The 27,018-nt window shown below is 31.6% G+C and overlaps 1 protein-coding gene and 1 long non-coding RNA gene across 2 annotated transcripts; both read left to right on the forward strand.

Moving 5' to 3' along the window:
- The first annotated feature begins 222 nt into the window (after nt 1–222).
- On the forward strand, nt 223–7,470 carry LOC105046465 (protein neprosin). Its single transcript, XM_073259891.1, has 8 exons — nt 223–380; nt 3,920–4,097; nt 5,400–5,486; nt 5,597–5,839; nt 5,969–6,130; nt 6,258–6,311; nt 6,607–6,753; nt 6,966–7,470. Exons 2-8 carry the CDS (start codon nt 3,939–3,941, stop codon nt 7,341–7,343), a joined length of 1,230 nt encoding a protein of 409 aa, XP_073115992.1. The 5' UTR covers nt 223–380; nt 3,920–3,938; the 3' UTR covers nt 7,344–7,470.
- Nucleotides 7,471–18,264: 10,794 nt separating this feature from the next.
- On the forward strand, nt 18,265–25,903 carry LOC140858623 (uncharacterized). The gene is made up of 3 exons (XR_012142225.1): nt 18,265–18,481; nt 25,599–25,685; nt 25,796–25,903. It is a non-coding gene; the product is annotated as an uncharacterized lncRNA (long non-coding RNA).
- The last annotated feature ends 1,115 nt before the right edge of the window (nt 25,904–27,018 follow it).

Consider the following 27,018-nt stretch of genomic DNA (forward strand, 5'->3'; position numbering starts at 1 on the left):
TTGACCCATGATAGTTTCAAATTCTGCTGGTGAGGTGACATTTTCTTCGTCTTCTTTGTCTTCTTCTTCTTTTTTGTGACAAAGCTGACCTTTTCCCAACTAAGTGGGAACTTCCCTCATGCTTCCTTTGACTTTTAAGTTTCAAATTCTGGTGATGAGTTCACATTGTCTTCTTCCTTTAACAAAGCTGACCATTTCTCAACTAATGGAAACTTCCCTAATTTTTCCATTGGCTTTAAGCTTGAAGTCAATATAAAGGATGGGGCATTGCTCATTCTCCTTCAAGCAAACCCTTTTGAGAGGAAGAGGAGGAAGAGCACTGCTTTGGGCTTCCTAGATTCCATCAATTGATCGGCTTATCATCCCTCCACGTTCGAGAGGTAACTCTTCCTCTTAGATCAAATTTACCAACTAGGATTTATTTATTTCTAGTTGATCAATCTACTAAAATGGCTTCAAATTTTTGAGTTCTTCCTGTCTATTTAATTTGAAGGCATGTCCTTCCATGAAAGGCATATCCTTCATGATTTATCATGATCAAGTGCGTTTTGGTTTCTTTTACATCTTTTTTTTTTTGGGTAGAATTCTTTCATGTCATTTTAATTGGTGTTTACCTGCACCACACTATGATTTTCTTACATACAAAGTATTTGCTTGTTGCTAATTTCTAGCCCCTATTCTTCCTTAGATCCCGTATTTCATCCGATAGTATCACCAATTAGGATTAATTGATGCAAAAGAAATGAATATATTTCTATACTATAAATATGCTTGGTTTGTAATCGAAATTGGAATTAAAATGGATTGGAATGGGAATCAGAATGACCAAATCTCTTGAAGCATTTAGTTCATGATGAAAATCGAAATCGGAATAAAAATTTGAATCCATAGAAGAGAGTGGAGATTGAATTTTAGATAGATTGCGCCATTCCCATTCCACCCCAAATTGAAATCAAGATAGGACTTCCTCCAACCAAGCAGCTGGAATGGAAGTCATCTATTTCGATTTCTATTCCAGACCTCCATTTTCTCCAACCAAGCACCCCCTTAAGTGGAATAGATAGAATATTGAATCATGCCACATCACTTATTCTATGAGATCTTATAGAGCCTATTCATGCATAGCACGATTTAGGTATGATCATAGAAAAGATTTTCTTGCTTGTCCAATGCTACATAAGGGCACCTACATGATGGTTCGACATGGAGACACATTTGGTTATGAATTCTAATATAGTGGATAAAATCAAATATCTAGACGGCCCAATTAAGAGTTCAAGTCATGCACCTGATAATCCATCCTTTTTGTGAAAATTTCCATATTTGAAAAAAAACATCCAAATAATATATCTTTTTTTAATAATCCATATTCGTAGCTATAAAATAGTATTATTCCTTTCCAATAAAATATATTATTAATTACAAATATCTATGATATGTCCTCTCTATAAATAAAGGATCCGAAATAACTTAATATATATCATTGAAAAGTGTAGTAACATAAATACCTCAAAATAGATATTGGCCTACACTAGCACTTCTACCAAAAGCGATTCTATTACAAGAATAACTTTATGTACACTTGTCACGACTTTTATTGCCCAATAACCAATTTGGTCCTGAGGCAAGGAATAGCCAATTAGACCAAAAGATGCAGCCAACATAGCTAAAATCACACCTATAACCTAAGTTAATTCATAGGTTTATTAAATCCATCTATGAGATACACATGTATATGCAGGATTATTATTAGAACCTCCATACTTGATGACCATCAATAAATTGATCCATCAACCAACAATAATTAGCCTCAATTGTTATGTACAGAACAGATGAAAAAGCTTCTATAGTAGTTGGAGGATGGTAAAAAGTCAAAGCAAAGCCTATCGTTATTTGTACTAAAAAAACCAGTCAAGAGTGACCCCCCCCTAAAAAATAAAATATGTTGACATGAGTAGGAATAGATTTATTAGTTATATTATCCACAATCACCTAAATCTCGAGACATTCCTCAAACCAATCATATACCTTGTTCAAATAGATAATCCAAAGGAACTTCCTGTCTACGATCATATGTGAGAATTTCATCTCATACGACTCAAGTAAAAACACACAGAGATTAACAACCGATTTGTAATAGAAAGTTCGAAACTTCTTAGTACTTTATTCATTTTTTTTCTAAAAATATAGCATAAGAAAAATCTCAGATCTCTTCTTTGTGATGATAATGCGAAAAAAAAATAGTGTTGGCTCATCCATCTTTCTTTACGTTGATTGTCATAGGCTTCTTGAATCTTCTCATCCCTACCTTTTGTGTGATGTAGATTAATAATAGTTTTTCTATTGATAGGAATTATATTGTTGAGACCTTATGAATCAATTGCAACCTCATTTTCATATTAGAAGCACAATGATTTAATCAAAGTTTCTTGTTTGATGATCACTTATTCAATTAATCAATGTAACGGCTCTAAAAAATCTAGAGGAATATACTACAAGAATTCAAAAATTTTAGTAATGAACTTTCAATGATAAAACATAAGTCTAGTCACTAAAAACCTCATATTTAGTGATGAAAATTAGAAGCGGCAACAACAAATCATTTTGATTAATATCTTTAATTAATGATGAAATGAAATATCATTACAAAAAATATATATATCTTTTATTACTATTTTTCAATTTATGACTATATTCAACTAAATTTGTACTGATCTATTTATTGAATAAGTTACATTAGTTAGATAGTTTAACAATTAGAGAAAAATAATTTTCACTATAAAACCCACTAACAATATTGAAAGCGATGCACCAAAATTAGATAATAATTTAAGATGTACTCATTAAAAACTTGTATAGAGATAAATCGATCTATCCAAGGATATAGATCACTAATCCACCATGATTTGTATTAAAATATATAAAATATTAAAATTATTTAGATAAAATATAATACAAAAATATTAAAAATGTTCTATATGAAATATCATTACTTATCAATTACAGCATAAATAAAAAGTGTTATGAATTATCTATTTTTAAAGGACTTAAGATAAAAGTTGATTAATTTTTTATAAAAATAATTAATTAATAAAAATAAATATATCATGATATTTTTGAAATGAGAATATTTTACAATTTGAAAAGTTTAAAATTATAAGTATAATGAACCACAACTTCATACTAAAGTGAATGTTGTCATAGTGGTTAAGCAATAGGCAAATATCCAAGAGGTCATAGATTTGATCCAGATACTGGATACAGATAGAGATTATGAAGCTCTAATTTGTAATAAAAATATTTTATTTTTTAAATTATTTTTAAATAATTTTTCAATCTTATGTCACAAACAAAATCACCAGTAACATTTGCCTTTAATAGTCATTTGCATTTCATCACCAAATATAATAGTTTTTGCTTGACAACTTTATATTTTGTTCACTAAAATTTTTAGGAAATCGTGCATTTGGTGACCACATAGTAATAAAATATTTTTATATCACTAAAAATTTATAATAAAAAATAAAAAATTTTATGGCCAAATTTTTCATTACTAAAAACTTGAATTCTTATAGTGACATTTATCCCACGTTCAAAAAAATCATTTCATTCATAAAATAACTATTAGTACTTTTTTGATTCCACACATAATAGAGTTGTTAAGTTCTCCCAATAATAAAAAATATATCATACCAGAATCTAACCAAAATTTGTGGTAGTGAAAAGAGTTGTTAAAGGAAAACGTTGTAATTTTAGTTATAGATGGGAGAAAAAGGGAATAACATATGGACTTTTACTTTGATGATTAGATAGACTTTCAATAAATATGTGAAAGGAGAACCATCGGCATACAATAAATATAAAATATATTATTGATAGTATTGGATAGTATATTAATTTTTTTATATCATTGATAAAGGAGGCAAAAGAAGGGGGTGATGGCAGCCCATATTAGCATAAGTCATGGCTTGATAGCACTATTACTAGTAACGATCTACTTATCATGTGCGAAGGCTGGGGTGCGGCCCATAAGCCAGCAGTCAGAGGTACAGTGGTACCTGAAGCAATTGAATAAGCCCGCCATCAAGAGCATCAAGGTTTGCTATCCCAATATGCTTTTTTGGGATTTTTTTCATTTTTTGGGTCAAAATGTTATTAATTCATTATGAGAGATCTTGGATAGATTTTATGAATTGTTTTCTTCTAATTTTATCATGCATTTATTTACATACTTTTTTTAAAAAAAGATGAATCTTAATTTACTTAAGATTTTTTAGAATATTTGTTTTGTCATTAATCTTCTAAAAGGAGTTTTTGTTCTCTCTCACTCCTACTTTTTGGTGGTTTTGCTATATCTTTCGTGAGATTAGATGGTATACCTCCTACATTATCCCAATTCGCAAAACCCCTTTCAAGAATTGGTACAATATTTTTTATACTTTATTGTCAAAATATGGGGACTTATCCTAGCTATTCTTCATTAGTAACTAAAATTTAATCGAACTAGTTGTTAACCAATAATATGTTTATTAATTTTTAATTATTTTCTATCAAAATTTGGATGGCTTCCTCTCAATTCAACACTTACTAATCTCTGGCTTATTGGAAATAGTTTTAATCTCTTCTTCTATTATAGATGGCCCTAATCTCTAATCCGCTAAAACATCACCGGCTTCCTCCCACCAATGCCCTAGAAACTTCCCTTCCCTCTTTGTCCCCAACTTAATCCATCAATGGTTGAGGAAATCTAGATCATTCACTGAACAATAAATGGTTAAAAAACTATAAAAAATATTATAGATAATATTTTATGAAGCACTTAGCAAAATCCATTTTTGTATGATGCTTGCATCGTGATTTCTTATACCAAAATTATAAGTTTTTTCTTTTAATAAAAACTAGAAATTTCTTTTGTGTTTCTTTTATATAAAATTGTTACCCTTCATTTACTTGTAATGTGTCATCCAATTTATAGAATAAGAACCATTCCTTTGTACTTATTTGGGCATTAAAAATTCTTGAACTATGGTCATTTTCCAATTGGTCAGTATTTTATGCTATGTTGTTGGTATATGGTCTCGCCTAATCCTTCCTAAATTTATGTTTTCATCCAGGATTTTTTTTTTTTCATGGATTAATTCTCCTAATTTTTTTGCATATTGGTTCTCTTCTACATGAAATTTGCAAACTAGGGATACTTATCAGAAATTTAAAAGATCCATTTTTTATTTTCTTCTATGTCACTTTTAAACAATGATAATCTTTATTTTATTCCATTCATTCAGTACAATCCCATCTAGTTTCTAATAGTCTTCCTGTTCCACTATACTTATTTTGACATTTTTCACTGCAATGATTCTAAATTTGTGGTTTAATTTGTTTTTGTTCTTAAAACAAAGAGCCCAGATGGAGATATCATAGACTGTGTCCATATCTCCCATCAACCAGCCTTTGATCACCATTTACTGAAAAACCACACCATCCAGGTCTACTCTCTTTCACATTGACTCTCTTCTTCTCAAATTCCCCCCAATTCACCTAATGTTTACAGCTAGTGGTTTCTTTGTTTTGTCTCGACATGGGGCAAAATCCTCAGATGAGGCCAACTTTCCACCCATTAGGCCTCCATGATGAGAACAAGGTGGAATCAAAGAAGAAAACTAGCTCTATAGCTCAACTTTGGCATCAAAATGGGAGGTGCCCCGAGCACACTATCCCCATCAGGAGGACCAAAAAAGATGATGTGCTGAGGGCCAGCTCTGTCGAAACATATGGGAAGAAAAGACACAATAGAACCCCTAATGGCGCCTCTCCATTGATTAATGGCAATCTACACGAGGTATGTATATTTGAAAATATATGAATGGGAATAGCTACGAAAGTAGCTCTTAACTACTTTTCCATTTCCTTCGTTCCCCTACTCCTTTGCCTTCCTCATTTGTGTTTGTTGGCGGGTATTTCTGAGTAGCATTCATATGCCTCTGTAACCGGAGATAAGTACTATGGAACAAAGGTCGACATAAATGTGTGGAACCCGTATGTCGAAGAGCCCTCTGAGTTCAGCCTGTCTCAGCTCTGGATCCTTGGGGGTGCTAACGAAAATCTCAATAGCGTTGAAGCTGGTTGGCAGGTATGAAATTGTTTTAATCTTAACTAAACAAATAGTAGTTTTAATTATGTGGAATTATGACTATATGCTCTCCATGCATTAACTTCAGTTGGTTACTCTTTGGTATTGAAAAAAAAAAAAAAATCAGGTATTTCCGCAGATATATGGAGATAATAGAACAACACTATTTGTTTACTGGACTTAAGTTAATATTCCTCCATTTTTGCTTGTCTTCTTTCTATTAATTTCTTCTTTCCTCATGTTTTCCTACCTTGTCTTCCATGAAATTTTTTTTACCAAAAAAAAAAAAAGAAGAAAAACTTCATGAAGCGAATTGGATTTTCAATTTTTTTTTAAGTTCTTCTGTTGTTCTCTAGCAGCCAATTTTATGAAAGAGATGAGGTACGTGCCACAGATATCCTTCATTTCAATACATGAAACATGGCAAAAATTATAAAAATTACGTGTCTGCCAACATTTTTCCATGAAAATTTCAGAGAGATAATTATGGTAAAACCGGCTGCTACAACCTAAATTGCGCTGGGTTTGTTCAAGTCAGCAATGAGATAGCAGTGGGTAGCTCCCTCAGCTCCATTTCTAGCTATGGTGGTCCCCAATATGATATCACTCTACTTGTCTGGAAGGTAAAATCAAAATGCAAATGATTTTTATATGAAAAGATAGAAAGGAACAGAGAATGTCTGCCACGTCTTTGTTATTTCTCAAGCAAACTAGCAAACTCTGGGCTTGGCAAAAATTCAGTAGTCATATGTAATTTCATTTTCACTTTTCATCAAGAAAATAATAATAATAATAATAATAATAATTGTTCATATGCTTTTCATTTTCTGAGCAGGACCCGCAAACGGGGAATTGGTGGTTGCAATTTGGGGATCAAAGTCCATTAGGCTACTGGCCTTCTTCCCTATTCGATTATTTGTCAGATAGTGCCAACTTAGTAGAATGGGGAGGGGAGGTTTATAACCCCAGGCCAAATGGTAAGCACACCGCCACAGTGATGGGTAGTGGCCATTTCGCAGAAGAAGGTTATGGTAAGGCGAGCTGCATCAAAAACATTCAAATAGTTGATCAGTCCAACAATCTTCAAACTCCTCAAGGGATCATGACTGCTGCTGAACATCCCAACTGCTATGATGTCAGTCAACCTAGTAATGGTGATTTGGGGACTCACTTCTTCTATGGGGGTCCTGGTCAAAATCCCAAGTGTCCGTAGAAGGCCTAATCCTTTTTGTATCTGGTTCTTGTTGGGAAACAATAATTGTAAAAGAATAATTGGGAACAAACAATTGTGACCAATCAATGAACAAATGAAGATAAATATTTTTCCTTTTTGATATGAATCAAGTAGACTGTCAAAATCACAACTGAGAACTAGCAATCAAGCTATACAACTAATAATTAGTTTGAAAAATAATTTAAACCTTCAATATAGAGGATGAAAACCATCGGTCCTGGTTCAAGCAGAACTTCCCAAATTTATAGGATTATACAAATATTCCAGTAAAGCCAAAGATCACCATATACCAATATCATCATCTATGGGTGGAACTTCAACAAAGATCGATAAGCAAGTAGGTATGCTGGATCGAAGTAAACAAGAGGTGAAATCAATGATCCAAACCATTAAACTTCAAGAACACACTACCAGGATTCACCACCTAAAATTCAATTTAAGTTAGAGCTAAAATCATCCAGTAGAAGAACACCATTTTTTCATGGTGTAATCAAACTTGGAATGCTAGATTAGTTCTTAGCTTAATTTGGCACGAAACACATTAGAAGCTTGTTCAGCACAAATTGTATCTAAATCTAGTTTAATAGGTGAGATCTAGCTGGTGGGTATTGCTGATTTGATCCAATAAGTTGGATTTGAAAGGCTACTACCATTGTAACCAAAAAAAAACAAAAAAAGGCTAGTACCATCACTCGCATGTCATGTCAACACGGTTGTATATCCTACATTTTTTTTTTGGTATATCCTACATTTCATAACTTGCACAGCTGCACGTTTTTAGCTCATCTATTTCCAAGGTATATGAAGTCAACACTCTGATTTAAACTATCAAAATTCCTTTGGATGCACTAATTGGCTTTCGATCAAAGTATACTACCATGTATAAATTGAGCAAGTTAAAGGATATCAATTCCAAGAGAAGCTATAGAGAAATTTTTAAGTCTCATCCCTAATTTACCTAGAGCACATCAATCTTGACTAACTATTGAGCCAATTACCACATTCAAATTTATCATATGATCCATATACAAGTGTGAAACTTAAAGAATATTTCAGTCAAGTATCATAAAAATCTTTTCTACTCAAAACTTTAATTAACTTCTTATGAATGAATCTTAAACTGCCACCAAAATAATTAAAGTCAAGCTTAAAGTAATAACACGGTATACCCAATATCAAATTGAACTTTCAAATTTACTTAAATAATAAATAAACAAATAATCATAATGCACAATAGTATTCCATGGCAAATCTTCTTATACTTAATTTGAATCCAAATCTAACAAATCAAAACCATAAGCACAAATTGCCCTACTCTGAGAATTCTCAAGCTGCTCATTACACTTTGGCTATAAGTATGGTGAGGTGGCATTCTGATTTCATGAAAATAAAATAATCATCACAAATAAAATTCAATTAACTCATATGTATGAATAAGAAGGCAAAAGAGATGTCTCTAGTCTAGTTTTATCCAACTCTCAACCTTTCTGATGAGTCCTAAAAGTCCTAAAACATATCACTTGTGCTATCACAATCTTGTTTCAATCCCTAATAATTTTAAATCTAAGCTCTGATATCATTTAATCTGTCAGGCCCTGAACCGATCATGCGACACACATTGCATGCCTGTAGGGCAAGCCCTACAAGCATGCAAGGCTTTAGATCGAATCATAAAAATTTTAGAATGATAATTATAACAATAATGAGCCTTCAATCCTCAAAATTTAATTTAATAAAAATCTAATTAAATATTTTTTATAGTAAATATATTTACGTAATATAAATCTTAATATTTCATTTGAAACAAATATCCAAACTAAATTGTACTAAGCTAAACTGACTGAGGTCAGAATCTGAATAACTCAAATAACTCCAATCGATCTGGCATACTCCCCTAAGTCTTGTATAATCATGATTCATGATCTTAAAAAAAAGAAAAAATAAATAATAAGCTACACTAACCTAGTAAACAACATAGCACATCAAAGTGTGGTCTAAGTATGCTAAGCAAATAAATCACATAATATTGATTGAGAGGAGTAAATCTCAAATAATATATATTTTTTTTGAAAATAATTATTTTCATATACTGATACTGAACTTAACATCAAGCTACGGCCATATAATTCAGTGGCATAGGTCTGTTAATAGAAATATATTACACAAAATGCCAAATAATAGATATCACTATTCCAATCATTGATGGCTCGATGTCAAAACTAGTTTCTCAGATTATAAGTTGACAAATTTAATATATAATCTTCATTGACGGGGCCACATCATAGCCATGCTGAGAATATATATATAAAAGTAATTTCATAAGTTTTCCAAATCCATTTCTCAAAGTAGATCGCATATTCAAAATAAGTTATTTATAATAATAAAATAATACATGCTTGATCCATTTAATCAAATAAAAAATAGAGATTATACTTCAAATTAAATAAATGAATTATATTTTTTTCAAAAATTATTCAAAATCACACTGAAGCGTTAGATTACTTACCTTATCACACCTCAAAATCCGACTTCAATCGAATAGATCAGATAGACCTACTCAAAATCATTAAAATTTCATTAATTAGTCAATTTCTTAGAAGTCCATAGATAAAAAATTTTAAAAAATTCAAATGGATTAAGAGAGCAAAATAACCCAACTAGGGGTACGACTAGGATGGCTTTATACTTGAGTCAAGATAGATCAAGGATAGGCCAATCAAATGGTGAAGCCCAATGACCTAAATCAATCGTTTGGATAATTTTATTATCATTGAAAGTCAAAGTAGGATACAAGTCAAACACTACAATCGACAATGATCAAATCTAACAAGATCTCACAAGAGCCAGGGTGGAAGCTAATGCACTATCCGATGGCAATGGTCAGAGAATAATTTGATCAAATAGCTTCATCTAATCAGAGTTACTTAAAATATAATGATTTAATAGAGATTAACAAAGATTATATCTCAAAATGCTCAACAAAGACTCGAATAGTGTGGAAATATTGTCAACTAACAGAACGGTTCAAAACTCCTTACCAGAATCAATTCAGCTTCAAAGCAATAGGTCAAATTTACTGGATTCATAAATCACGTAGAGAGAAAATATCAAAGGAGAGATAAATTAACAAGATAGAATATGGTTGATCAGACAATACTATCCAACATCTCAATCGATATAATCAAGATGATTTAATCAAATGATGATTGAATTAGTATATAAATAGTTCAACAAAAATCATAGATAATTAAATCTAATGATATCTGAGTCTAGCCAAGGTGGATGCAGGCATACTATCTGACGATCACGGATTAAGACTCTCTTTGCTAAAGTCAGATCAAATCATTGAAAGAAAATTCTTTCTCAATTAATCTTAGAGAAAGAAATATTCTAGAGAGAGAAAATTTATAGAGATAAAGTGAAAGCATGTGAAGAGAGAGAAACTCTCTCTCTCTCTCTCTTTTCTTTTCCTTTTTCTTTGTCCTTTTTTCTTCTTTTTTTCTTCCTTCTTCCTTCTTTTTCCCTTGAGTTCTTTATAAAACAAGGGACCTTTTCTCCTTGTTTGTTCCTCGAAACACTTGACCTCCCGCCAGTCAAGGCTATGACCGACGGTATGCCGAAGAAGGAAGAAAACCATAGAAAATAAATAGGGGAACATAGCTGTTTTTTGCTTAAATCTAGCAAATCGCCAGTCAGAATCCATGATTCTCCAATGATGGGACTCCGACGATGATTAGGAATGACAAAGGGGCCAAGTCCCTATCTCCGGTGTAAGCATTAGTAACAAAGAAGGCCAAAAAAAGAAGAGTGAAGGGGATTTTTCAAATTTGAAAATCAAGGAAAGCATTCTCATCTTATTTTTTGATGATTTCTTGCTAGAATCTGATCAACAAAGACTCAATAAAGGAGGGAAAATATAGGAAACGAAGCATAGAGGGGTTTGGGAGCTTCTTACCTTATCTTTGATGAGGACTGGATGTGATTTTCGATAGGTATAGAGAGCCCAAGCCTTCGTGTTGCCCAGCTATGCAACCCAAGAGGAGGGGTGAATTAGATTTTTAAAAATTTATAAGTAAAAAAAAAAGAGTTACAAGATGTGCTTTTAATATTTTAAGTGAAGTGGAGTGAGTGAAGCAAGTAATGTGCAAGAGCTTAATTAAAAAAAAAAGAGACAACATAATAAAGCAAATAAAAAAAGAGCAAACAATATAAACAAAAAGATTTATAGTGGTTCGGTGCCAATCTTGTACCTACATCCACTCTCCAAACTTCTATTTAAAAATTTCAATCTACTAAATATATTCAAATGAATATAACATCGGATGCCTCTGACCCTAGCTTACCCAAGCTAGAAACTTATTTTTTAGGTACAAGTCAACCCTACAAACTTTGATTTAAGATTCGGATTAATCTTTTTCAAGTTTTGGAATCCTACAAAAACTTGAACAAACAAGAACAAGAAAAAGAGAATGATTTTACAATGTTAAATACACAAAGCTCCTTAATGAGCATAATAAATCTATGAAGGCACTTTACATAATTAAGAAGAAGTTTTAATGAACATCCTCTGAATAATTTGAGAGTTGAATAAGCCTTGGAGAAGTGGTTGAGATTAAATTCAAAGCTGTTTTTGACTTGAAAGCTGAACATCATTTGAATGCTTTTTCTTCTTTTTTTTGATTATATTTTTTCCTCCTTTAAATGTCTTTATATCCTCAATCAATATTGGAGAGGATTTACTATCCATTTAGAGCTGTTGGAAGGAGTTTAGGAAGCATTAAATACATCAAAATTAGATAAAAATTAGCCATTGCAGCTTTTTTTCATCACGGGGGATGCCCTATGGGACACCCCTTTTTCAACAGTCAAAAAATCAGCTTTCATTTGCTCTCAAGACCTGTAGGGGATGACCCATAGGATGTTCCTTTTCACATGGGACATTCCAGGGGATGCTCCTTTTTGCATGACATTCCAAAAACTTGCATGCCGGCGTGCCAAACTGAAAAAGATCAACATAGGTGTTACCCCTTTTTGCCCAAGCTGACTTTTCTTCATTTTTAAGCTTCTAAAAATTTTGAAAATACCTCTAAATGATTTGATATCATCATGAATGATCTTGAGGCTTCCAAAAAACATCAATTTCATCTCCAACTTAATGAATTTACTACTTTGGCCATCTCCAACTATTTTTTCAATTAAAAAATTCTTGAATCTTCTGGAATAAATTTTTAAATTATCTCCAAAGACAAACATCATTAATACCTCTCTCAAATATTTTGTGCTCATCAAAATTAATCTTTGGGGCAATAACCTTCTCCTTTTTGATGATGACAAAATATTTGAGTATAAGCAAAATGAAGTAAATTTAACATTGAAAAAGGGAGACACCATTTAAAATGAAGGAGCTCAAGAAAATATGTGTAAGTGATTATTTCAATGCATCTTGTAGGGGCATTCACTTTTATTAGGCAAATTTCTTTTAGAGGAGCTTAAGGGTTATGTATCATGCATATGGTTTAGAGAATTTTAGCATATAATAGCTATCATTTAGCATTTTTCATAAAAAATTCGCCATTCTCTATTTTGCATAGAAAATTCAATAATTTTCATAGAAATTCAACATCATCACTTTACGTCACTTTAGCTGCATGTATGCAAGTATGAAAATTTAATATTTTTTATTTTGGCTCACTTTGGCCATGAAAGTTTAGCATTTTTTACTTTTACTTATATTATGTTGCATATATAATTCACTCTCCTTTTTTGACATCATCAATGAAGGAAAATAAACATATTTTTGATTTAAAATAATACTCCCCCTGAAAGTTTCAGGCTTATAGATCTTTCTGCATAAGTGATACAAATCATACATTAAAATTTATGTGCAGTAAATAAAATTATCAAACATAAACATGAAGATCTCATCTTTACCTTTATGTGAATAGTTATTCACCGCAGTTTGATGATCGTAGATATCTCTTTCTGATTTTTTTTTGAGCCGCACAAGTATTTGGCCTCTACAGATATCCACGGGATAGATCTAGGAAAGCTCCTCTTTGTTTCTTCACCAAGAAACCAGCAAGCGCCTCAAGGAAGAAGGAAAAATAAGAGAGAATTCTTTCTCTCAATTCAGCACCCCAAACCTTGATACGTAGAAGAAAGAAGACGCCCAACCCTTGGGCGTGGAAACCAAGGATGCCCAACATCTTGGGCGTGGAGGCATGAGGAAGAGAGGAAAGAGAGGGAGCATGCAGACACCAAAAGAGAGAGGGGAGGCATGGAGGCTTGGAGCTTGGATTGCTTAGGATTTTGAGATCACATCTCAAGATCTTTTTATAGACCAAAAGGAGTCCTACTTGATTTAGAATTTTGATCAAATCAGATCCTTATCTCATAAGGAATCTAAAACCAACTTTTATTAGGACTTTTAGCCACCTCCCACTTGCTCTAATTGATGTCAAACCCAGATGGGGCATGCATATCTCTAATTCCTTGTCGCATAAGGTCAAGGGGGCGAAAACAGTTGGCGCCCTATGGATCCAATCAAATTGGGTGCTAGCCCAATTTCTTTCAACTTTAATTATGAGAAAAAATCAACTCTTGGTTGTCTATAATGCTTGTAATTGACTTGGTCCAATCCCAATCTTATAGAGATTCAAGTCTAAAGAGGAATTTGAATTTACCATGTGCTAACATGATTTTCCTAAATCGAAAAGGATTTCTCAAATCCAAACCCAATTGCAACTATGTGGGTCCAATTGCACAATCTTAGATCAAATCCCTTAATGTGTGACCTCATAAGTTCAATTCTGTCTGATAGTAGGATATATTGTGATCTCCATCAATAATATCATTGAAACTCCTTTCAACAGATTGAAATCTCTTCCAATTCAGTTAATTTGAGAATTATTGATCATCCAAATAATTCTCAATTAGTCCTAATATTCATCAGTGACACTTAGTAGTATATGTAGTGACAACCTAGCAGAACTGAATAGATAAACCTCTAGATGCAGTTGCCATGTGATCCGGTTCTTCTATTATGAGCCTCGACAAGACTAAGGTTATAGATAAATCATCAATCTGATCTTGCCATATGTAAGACTCAATCAATCAGAGCTCTTAGTGAATCCTTATGGAAACTCCTTTCCATCATTCACCCTTGCTACGGTCATGGACTTTCGAACTCAATTTCATGATCCTCATAGGACTTCTCCCTTACTACCAGGGTCGATAGATCTCATATAAGTGCACACCCTATTTTTACAATGAACTTATTGCAGCCAACATACACCTTAAAATTTTATATAACTAGGAGATCGAGTTATAGCATAGTCAAACTACAGTAACCTCAATGTAAATGGCCGAGGCACCGCAGATTAATGAACTATTCATACTACTGCAGCATCGAGTATATCACGATGAGAAAGTAGATATCTATGTGACTACTCGTGTTGGTCACGCTCGCCACTCTTATTTCCTAACAAGCACTTGCACTCTCGCTCAATATCCCCACACTATAGATTGGAGACTCATCTACCCATAAAGAAGTGATCTATGCACCAACCTATCTGGATCAATCATCGTCCCCATGATGATCCTATAATTGAGAGTAATTTATGAATTAACCATCAATGACACATACCTCAAATTCTTAACCCTTGAGAATATGTGTCACCATCTTGTTAATTCATTAGATGATTCATAGACACATTACACAATATGAATAGATAAATAATTCAAATTTTATTTCATTAATAAGTCAATCAAGATTACAAACTATGTCCTTAGAAAGATTACATGCGTCGGTTCAATTGATTTTTAGAGCATACATCTAGCAATCTCTCATTTGCACTAAAGTCAATTGACCATAAATCTAAGTTTCATCTTCTCAAGATGGATTTCAGTCTTTTATTAGATCAACTACTTCATCAATGAGTCAGCTACATTATCCGTGGTGTCTACTCTCTGTATCTCGATATATTTCTTCTCAAGATAATCATGGATTAGGTGGAATCGTCTCTCAATGTGCTTAGACTTCTGATGAGACCTCGATTCTTTAGCTAGCGTTATGGCACCATTGTTGTTGCAGTAGAGGGGAATGACATCTGATGGCATCGCATCCAATTTCACAACAAACTTCTTGAATCAGAATGCCTCCTTCATAGCTTTCGATGTGGTGATATACTTTGCTTCCATGGTGAAGTCCACTATGACTAGCTACTTAGAACTCTTCTAGCTCACAGCACCACTATTGCATAAGAATACACTGTCTGATGTCGATTTTCGATCATCAATGTTACACATGAAGTCTGAAGTAGTATATCCCATATCCTCAATTCTCCACCTCTAAAGATCAAAAATATATCCTTAGTTCTTCTCAAGTACTTAAGGATACATTTCACAAATATCCAGTACTCTTCATATAGATTTGATTGATATCTACTCGTGACACTTATAGCATAAACTATATCAGGTCATGTACATAGCATGGCATACATGAGGCTTTCTATTGTCGAAGCATAAGGGATCTTGCTTATGCATTCTATCTCTTTCGGTGTATTGGGACATATTTTTTTGGAGAAATGAATTCCATACTTAAAGGGCATAAGTCTCCTCTTGAAGTTTTTCATACCGAACCTCTTCAGCACCTCCTCTATGTATATCCTCTATGAAAGTCCTAGCATCCTCTTAGATTTATCTCCATAGATCTTAATCTCCAAAATAAAAAATGCTTCTCTAAGGTCCTTCATGAAGAATTTCTTAGACAACCATAATTTGACTAATGTCAATATGAGAACATCATTTTCAATTAGGAGTATGTCATCTACATATAGTATAAGAAAAATGGTAGCACTCTTACTGATCTTTTTGAACACATATGGTTCCTCTTCATTCTTGATGAAACTAAATGATTTGATCACATCATTGAAATGAGTATTCCAACTCTGATACTTGCTTAAGTCCATAAATAAATCTTTGCAGCTTGCAGACTTTGTGATCTCCATCACCGAAAGTGAAACCCAAAGACTGCTCCATGTAGATATTTTTCTCAAGATTTTCATTCAGAAAAATAGTTTTCACATCCATCTGTCATATCTCATAATCATGATATGCTGCAACAGTAAACTCAAGACTATCATCTAATAAACCAAATTACTCATTGAGCATCATGCTCATCTTCACTAATTAATAGACCGATGTCTGACAGGAATACTAGCTAGGTTAATATAATTTTTGTTCTAAGCTATGTTTCCTGAGCTTGTGCATATTATGGCAAAAATTTTCCATTCTATTTCCTTCCCTATTTTCTGTTGGTTCTATTCGTCTCTATTTAAATCATCTTAGCAAAGAGTCTTATTGTTGTATACCAGTTCAATGCATCTAAATTCTCTCCAGAAATAAGTTATACATTCTGAGGGTCGAATTTCCATGGGGCCCAACTAGGCTTCTTACACACTCAGCGAGAAAAATTAAAACTCTCACAACTTTCTCCTGTTGATTTTCTCTCGATCTCCATGGTTCACCCAACTGCTCTTCTAGCCAAAACAGTCATGATAGAGAACCCAGACATTAGGATCCTCCCTTTCTAAACATAAGATTTAATATAAGTAGTTGGCTTGCTCTTGTGTTGAATTTATCTTTACCCTCTATTAGTCCTATCAGTAGTTGTCCCTGCTACATAAAATCAAATTCCTTTTGCCATTGAAGGTTTTCTCGATGACAAATTTGAAGGTTCCTTTTTTTTTTTATTCATGCAGGGCAAGATGTTATTGGAATAATTTCTGTTGTTTCAACATCGCTGTCTTTTCGTTTCTTCTCTACTTTTTCATTTGCTTATTCGCATCCCACAACCAGACCTTACCGCAGAAATCTCATCATCGATATAAGATACCCTTTCTTCACAAACAGTGCAGTGGATTTCTTCACAAACATTCATGATATAGATGTACTTTCTATGATAAAATGCATGTATACTACTTACCAACCAATAATGCCGGATTTCCCTCAAGGAAGAACGCTTACACGCCTACTCTCCCAATCAACCAAAACGTTATCCTTTCTATTGCCCCATGTAGCTTCTTGTTGTCTTCCATTTGTACCACCTTTGCTTGACTTTAGTTGACTGAAGTAGCTTCTCTTTTCAACATCGTAAAGAAAAAAGACCTCTCTCTTGCATTTATGCAAGAAGTGTATCCACTAAACATAGGTTAATTTATACTTCTCCAGCAAATTAAACTTGATGGCTTTATGGTGACATTAATTTATCACCATACATATTAACCACATGATTATGGACAGCTGAGCAATATCGCATGACAACTATAAGGCAGATCATGAGACCACGGTTGCAATTCAACTAATTGTCTGGGACATATCCAAGCTATTAGAGCAAAAAGGCTTATATATTTTACAAAGTACGTCGTGCTTCTTAGCTCTTCAAGTTATAGTATGACTTCCAAAACGAAGAGCTTTATGGGTAACGTCTACTTTATATAGGATTCCACATTATCTTTTGAGCTTACTCCCATAGGAAGATGGTGGAGATTTAAATCGTACGACTCTAGCGCATTGCACTAATGGGGTTAAGTATCATCTGTTTGTCCATAGGCCGGACATTGTGAGACATGAGACACCCTACTGGGAAAATCCTCTATTTAGAATGGTCGTTCCTTCTTATCAGTTGAATTCTCCTTTTTTTTCCACATTTTGAGGGTATTTTTTGTCCCCATAAAAAGGAATGCCTAGAAATGAAAGGGGGGTCCTATTCTAAGGATAAGGCAAATTCCAGGTTCAACTCAATAGGGAGGGCAATTCGGTAACTTATGGGAAACATGTGGCAGGGATCTCTTCGTTAGGCCAATGATCGCTTCAAATTCTGGTGGTGAGCTCACATTTTCTTCATTTTTTTTTCTTTGTTACAAAGCTGACCTTTTCTCAACTACATGGAAACTTCCCTCATTTTTCCTATAATTTAAGCTTGAAGTCAATATAAAGGACGGGGCATTGCTTGTTCTCCTTCATGCAAACCCTTTTGAGACGGGGAGGAAGAGCTCTGCTGTCGACTTCCTGGATCCCTTCAATTGATCGGCATATCATCTCTGCCCATCCAAGAGGTAACTCTTGCTCTTAGATCAAATTTAACAACTAGAATTTGTTTATTTGTAGTTGATCAATCTATTAACATGGCTTCAAATTTTTGAATTCTTCTTGTCAATTTAATTTGATGGTATGTCCTTGCATGAAAGACATAACCTTCATGATTTATCATGATCAAGTGCTTTTTGGTTTCTCTTATGTCTTTTTATTGGTGTTTACCTACACAACACCTTCATTTTCTTACATATAAAGTAATTTCTTGTTACTAATGTCCAGCCTCTATTCTTCCTTAGAGCCCGTATTTCACCCCGATAGTATCACAAATTAGGATTGATGCACAGAAAATGAATGCATTTTTACACTGTAAATAAATTTAAGTTGAACAAATAGAACATTAGATCATGCCATATCACTTACTCTATGAGATCTTATATAGCCTATTCATGATGACATGATTCAAGTATGACCATTGAAAAGATTCTCCAAAAGTGGACTTGCCTATCCGATGCTACATAAGGGCACCTATGTGATGGTTTGATTCAGAGACACATTTGGTTATAAATTCCAACATAGTAGATAAAATCAAATATCTAGATGGCCCAATTAAGAGTTCAAGTCACACACTCCAGTAATCCATCTTCTCTGAGAAAATTCCCTTCAACTATTCATATCAATTAAGAAAAACAATACTTCAGAGGTAAAGAGAAGATCCAAATAATATATCTTTTTTTAATAATCTATATTTGTAGCAATGAAATAATATTATTCCTTTCCAATATGATATACAATCAATTACAAATATGTATGATATATCTTCTCTATAAAGGATCTGAAATAACTTGCTATGTATCATTCAATCAAACAAAAAAAAAAAAAAAACTTGCCATGTATCATTGGAAAGTGCATTAACATACATGCCTCAAAGTAGATTGGCCTACACTAGCACTTCCATATAATAACTCTACTGAAGGTGATTCTATTACAGGTATAGCTTCAAGTACACTTGTCATCATTTTTACTGTCCAATAACCAATTTGGTTATGAGGTAAGAAATAACCGGTTACACTAAATGACGCAGCCAACAAAGCTAAAATCACACCTATAACTTGAGTTAATTCATAGGTTTATTAAGTCTACCTACGAGATGTACATATACATGTAGGATTATCAATAGAATCATCGTACTTGCTGACCATCAATAAATTGATCCGTCAACCAACCATAATTGGCATTGGTCACTATGCATTGAACAAATGAAAAAGCTTCTATAGCAGTTGGAAAATAGTAAAAGGTCGAAGCAAAGCCTATAGCTATTTGTACTAAAAAACAAATAAGAGTAAGCTCCCTTAAAAAATAAAGGGTTTTTTTACATGTATACCCTCCTAAATATTTTAATTTGTATGAATATCCTTTCAAAATTGATATCTACATGCATGCCCTCATAAAATACATTTTGTTGCACATGTACCCACATTATCTAATGCCATTAAAAATTAATAATTTAAAAATTAAAATGACCAAAATACCCTTATGGGTAGATGTGCAAAAAAATTATTAGGGTTTATATGTAAATAGTAATTTTATGAGGGTATTAACATAAATTTGAATGTTTGAAAGGATATACATGCAAAAAATCAAAATTAAAATTTTTTATGTGTAATATGCCTCTCTTGGTTTGTTAATTATTTTCTTATTCTAATGGAGAAAAATTAATATACACAACTAAAATAACAAATATACTTAATTTATTGACTAACATAGATAAAAAGATCTTTTTATCCAATGATAGATCAAAATTATTTTATCTAAAAAATAAACAAATCGTAGCCATCAATATTTTCTATAATATATAATAATATGCTTTTAAGAAAAGTCTCTAAACTTGATATTAGATAGATAGTTTGTATATTTACACAGAATGGATATAGTTATAGGTTTGAACATTATGTAATAATAAAAATTTATAATATTATTATATTTTATTTTTTAAAAAAAATATCAAAAATATCTTTGTGAAATATATAAGGTGTATTATGTTGTTATAAGATGGACATAGTGATCCCATCTTATCTAAAAATAAACTATAATATAGTATTCTAATATATAAAATATTATATAATATCAGCATCATGTTGCTATATTATATAATGTGTTATTACATTATAGAGTAAGAAGATCCAAATCCATCTAGATAAAATAGATAAAAATTGAATTAGAATATTTTATATGTATATCCTTCTAAACATTCAAATTTGTATGAATATCCTCACAAAATTACTATTTGCACATATATCCTTATATTTTATTTTTTTTGCACATCTACCCATATGAGTATTTAGTCATTTAAATATTAAGCCATTAATTTTTTTAGTGACATTAGATGATATGGATACATATGCAAAAATAAATAAGAAAAAAGAAGGGTATATATGCAAAATAAGTATTTTATGAAGGTATACATGCATATATCAATTTTGAAAAGATATTCATACAAATTAAAATATTTAGGAGGGTATACATGTCAAAAACCTAAAAATATATATATATATTGACATGAGTAGGACCATATTTATTAGTTATATCATTCACAATCATCTAAATCTTGAGACATTCCTAAACCAATCATATACCTTGTTCAGATAGATAATCCAAAGGAATTCCCTATCTGAGAATCATATGTGAGAATTTTATCTTGTACAACTCAAGTAGAAACACATAAAGATTGACAATAGATTTGTAATAGAAAGTTCAAAACTACATAGTACTTGATTCAATTTTTCCTAAAGATATAACATAAGAAAAATCTAAAATCTCTTCTTTGTGAAGATAATGCAAAAAAAAATAGAGTTGGCTCATTCGTCATTCTTTATGTTGATTGTCATAGGCTTCTTGAATCTTCTTTTCCCTATTTTTTGTGCAATGTAGATTAACAGTAGTTTTGCTATTGATAGGAATTCTATAGTTGAGATGTTACAAGTCAATTGAAACCTAATTTTCATACTAGAAACACAATGACTTAATCAAAGCTTCTTGTTTGATGATCACTTATTCAATTAATGGATGTAATGGCTCTAAAAAATCTATAGAAATATGCTACAAGAATTCAGAAATTTAGTAACAAACTTTTAGTGACAAACATAAGTCTAGTCACTAAACGACTCAGTGATGAAAATAAGAAGTGGCCATGACAAATTTTTTTGGTTAATATCTTTAATAATGAAATGAAATGTCATTATAAAATATATATCTTTTATGATTATTTTTCAATTTATGACTATATTCAACTTGATTTGATCCGATCTATTTAATGAATAAGTTATATCAGTCAAGATATTTTTAACAATTAGAGAAAAATAATTTTTACTATATAATCTACTAGAAATATTGGAAGCGATGCACTAAAATTAGATAATAATTTAAGATATAATTATTAAAAACTTGTATAGAGATAGATCGATTTAACCAAGGATTGAGATCACTAATCCAATGTAATTTATACTAAAATATATAAAAATTAAAATTATTTAAATAAAATATAACATAAAGTATTAAAAATATTCTATGTTAAATAGCATTACTTATCAATTACAACATAAATAAAAAGAGTCGTGAATTATCTATTTTTAGAGGACTTTAGATAAAAGATGATTAAATTTTTATAAAAATAATTAATTAATAAAATAAAATATATCATAATATATTTGAAATGAGAATATTTTATAATGTAAAAAGTTTTATACTATAAGTTTAAGGAACCACAACTTTATACTAGAAGTGAATGGTGTCATGGTGGTTAACTAGCAAGCAAATATCTAAGAGGTCATAGATTTGATCCAGATACTAGATACAGATAGAGATTGTGAAGCTCTAATTTGCAACAAAAATATTTTATTTTTTATATTATTTATCAATAAATTTTCAATCTTATGTCACAAACAAAATTATTAGTAATATTTGCCTTTAATAACCATTTGCATTTCATCACCAAATATAATAGTTTTTTCCTTGACAATTTCATATTTTGGTCACTAAAATTTTTAGCAAATCATGCCTTAAGTGACCACCTAGCAATGAAATATTTTTGTATCACTAAAAATTTATAATGATGAAAGTAAAAAAATTTATGGCCAAATTTTTCATCGCTAAAAACTTGAATTCTTATAGTGACATTTGACCCGAGTTTAGAAAATCATTTCACTCATGAAATAACTATTAGTGTTTTTTCTATTTCAAACATAAGAAAGTTGTTGAGTTCTACTAATAAATAAAAAGTGCATCACACTAGAATCTAACCAAAGGTTGTGGCATTGAAAAGAGTTGTTAAAGGAAAGAGTTCTAATTTTAGTTATTAGACGGGAGAAAAAGGGAATAATAAATGGACTGTTAATTTGATGATTAGATAGATTTTCAATAAATATGTGAAAGGAGAACCACTGGCATATAATTAAGGGTTTTTTACATGTAGACCTTCTCTAACATTTAAATTTGTATAAATATCCTTTCAAAATTGATATCTGTATATATATCCACATAAAATATCTTTTTTTTACGTATGTATCCATATCATTTAACATGGTTAAAAATTAGCGATGACTAAAATTTTCTTATGGATAGATGTGCAAAAAAAAAATTATAAAGATATATATGCAAATAATAATTTTATGAGGATATTCAGGCAAATTTGATTATTTGGAAGAGTATACATATAAAAAATCCATTAACATAAATACACCTCTCTTTGTTTGTTAATTTTTTTTATTTTAATAAAAAAATTAATATATACAACTAAAATATAAATTTACTTAATTTATTAATTTATATAGATAAGATGATCTTTTTATCAAATGATAGATCAAAATTATTTTATCTAGAAGATAAACATATCATAACTATCCATATTTTTTCTAATGTATAACAATATGCTTCTAAGAAAAATATCTAAACTTAATATTAGATGAATAGTTTGTACATTTACATAGAATGGACATAGTTGTGTATTTGAACATTATGTAACAATAAAAATTTATAATTTTATTATATTTGATTTTAAAAATTTTTATTGAAAATATCTTTATGCAGTGTATAAGGCATATCATGTTGTTACAAGATGGACATAATCGTCCCATCCTGTATAAAAATAAAATATAATATGATATTTTAATATATAAAATATTATATAATATCATCATCATATTGTTTTATTATATAATATGCTACTATATTGTAAAGTAAGAGGGCCTAAATCCATCTAGATGAAATAGATAAAAATTAAATTAAAATTTTTTACACATATATCCTTCTAAATATTCAAATTTGCACGAATATTCTCATGAAATTACTATTTGTATATATATCCTTATAAATTTTTTTTTACACATCTACCCATAAGGATATTTTAGTCATTTAAATTTTAAACCATTAATTTTTTTAACGGTGTTAAATGATGTAAATACATATACAAAAAAATAAGAAAAAAGAAGAATATACATGCAAAATAAGTATTTTATGAGAGTATACATACAAATATTAATTTTGAAAGGATATTCATACAAATTTGAATGTTTAAGAGGGTATACATGCAAAAAATTTTATAATTAACATAAAATATATTATTGATAGTATTGGATAGTATATTAATTTTTTTGTATCATTGATAAAGGAGGTGAAAGAAGGGGGCGATGGCAGCACATGTTGGCATGAGTCATGGCTTGGTAGTACTATTGCTAGTGATTATCTATTTATCATGCACGAAGGCTCGGGTGCGGCCCATAAGGGAGCAGTTAGAGGTACAGCAATACCTTAAGAAATTGAATAAGCCCGCCATCAAGAGCATCAAGGTTAGCCATCCCAATATGCTTTCTATATTTTTTTGGGAGATTATATTTTCATTTTTGGGTCAAATTAATGTTATTGATTCATTCTGAGATAGTTTTGGGTAGATTTTATGAATTGTTTTCTTGATAAAATTTAATTTTATCAAGCATTTATTTACATACTTTTTTTAAAAGATGAATCTTAATTTAATTAAGATTTTCTAGAGTATTTGTTTTGTCATTAATCTTCTAAAAGGAGTTTTTGTTCTCTCTCACACCTGCTTTTTGATGGTTTTGCCATATCTTTCATGAGATTAGATGGTATACTTCCTACATTATCCCAATTAGCAAAACCCCTTTCAAGAATTGGTACAATAATTTTTATACTTTATTGTCAAAATATGGGGACTCATTGACTAAAATTTAACTGAACTAGTTGTTAACCAATAATATGTTTATTAATTTTTAATTATTTTCTATCAAAATTTGGATGGCTTCCTCTCAGTTCAACACTTACTAATCTTTGGCTTCTTGGAAATGGCTTTAATTTCTTCTCTATTATAGATGGCCCTGATCTTTGATCCGCTGAAACATCACCAGTTTCCTCCCACCGATGCCCTAGAAACTTCCCTTCCCTCTTGTCCCCAACTTAATCCATCAATGGTTGAGGAAATCAAGATCATTCACTGAAGAATAAATGGTTAAAAAACTATAAAAAATATTGTAGATAATATTCTATGAAGCACTTAGCAAAACCCATTTTTGTATGATGCTTGCATCGTGATTTCTTATACCCAAATTATAAGTTTTCTCTTTTAATAAAAACTAGAAATTTCTTGTGTTTCTTTTATATAAAATTGTTACCCTTCATTTACTGGCAATGTGTCATCCTATTTATGGAATAAGAACCATTCCTTTGTACTTATTTGGACATTAAAATTCTTGAACTATGGTCAATTTCCAATTGGTCGGTATTTACGCTATGTTGTTGGTATATGGGTCTCACCTAATCCTTCCTACATTTATCTTTTCTTCCAGGATTTTTTTTTCATGGATTAATTCTCCTAATAGTTTTGGCATATTGGTTCTCTTCTACATGAAATTTGCAAACTAGGGATACTTATCAGAAATTTAAAAGATCCATTTTTTATTTTCTTCTATGTCACTTTTAAACAATAATAATCTTTATTTTATTCCACTCATTCAGTACAATCCCATCTAGTTTCTAATAGTCTTCCTGTTCCACTATACTTATTTTGACATTTTTCACTGCAATGATTCTAAATTTGTGGTTTAATTTGTTTTTGTTCTTAAAACAAAGAGCCCAGATGGAGATATCATAGACTGTGTCCATATCTCCCATCAACCAGCCTTTGATCACCATTTACTGAAAAATCACACCATCCAGGTCTACTCTCTTTCATATTGACTCTCTCTTCTTTTCAAATTCCCCCCTATTCACTTAATGTTTACACCTAGTGGTTTCTTTGTTTGTCTCGACATGGTGCAAATCCTCAGATGAGGCCAACTTTCCACCCATTAGGTTTCCATGATGAGAACAAGGTGGAATCAAAGAAGAAAACTAGCTCTATAGCTCAACTTTGGCATCAAAATGGGAGGTGCCCCGAGCACACTATCCCCATCAGGAGGACCAAAAAAGATGATGTGCTGAGGGCCAGCTCTGTCGAAACATATGGGAAGAAAAGACACAATAGAACCCCTAATGGCCCTCTCCATTGATTAATGGCAATCTACACGAGGTATGTATATTTGAAAATATATGAATGGGAATAGCTACGAAAGTAGCTCTTAACTACTTTTCCATTTCCTTCGTTCCCCTACTCCTTTGCCTTCCTCATTTGTGTTTGTTGGCGGGGATTTCTGAGTAGCATTCATATGCCTCTGTAACCGGAGATAAGTACTATGGAACAAAGGTCGACATAAATGTGTGGAACCCGTATGTCGAAGAGCCCTCTGAGTTCAGCCTGTCTCAGCTCTGGATCCTTGGGGGTGCTAACGAAAATCGCAATAGCGTCGAAGCTGGTTGGCAGGTATGAAATTAATGTTTTAATCTTAACTAAACAAATAGTAGTTTTAATTATGTGGAATTATGACTATATGCTCTTCATGCATTAACTTCAGTTGGTTACTCTTTGGTATTGAAAAAAAAAAAAAATCAAGTATGTCCGCAGATATAGGAGAAAAAGAACAAGATTATTTGTTTACTGGACTGTAAGTTAATATTCCTCCATTTTTCCTTGTCTTCTTTCTATTAATTTTTTCTTTCCTCATGTTTTCCTACATTGTCTTCCATGAAATTTTTTTTACCAAAAAAAAAAAATAATAAGAAAAACTTCATGAAGCGAATTGGATTTTCACTTTTTTTTAAGTTCTTCTGTTGTTCTCTAGCAGCCAATTTTATGAAAGAGATGAGGTACGTACCATAGATATCCTTCATTTCAATACATGAAACATGGCAAAAATTATAAAAATTACGTGTCTGCCAACATTTTTCCATGAAAATTTCAGAGAGATAATTATGGTAAAACCGGCTGCTACAACCTAAAGTGCGCTGGGTTTGTTCAAGTCAGCAATGAGATAGCAGTGGGTAGCTCCCTCAGCTCCATTTCTAGCTATGGTGGTCCCCAATATGATATCACTCTACTTGTCTGGAAGGTAAAATCAAAATGCAAATGATTTTTATATGAAAAGATAGAAAGGAACAGAGAATGTCTGCCACA

The sequence above is a fragment of the Elaeis guineensis genome, chromosome 6 (assembly GCF_000442705.2).
Source record: "Elaeis guineensis isolate ETL-2024a chromosome 6, EG11, whole genome shotgun sequence".
Classification (NCBI taxonomy): Eukaryota; Viridiplantae; Streptophyta; class Magnoliopsida; order Arecales; family Arecaceae; genus Elaeis; species Elaeis guineensis.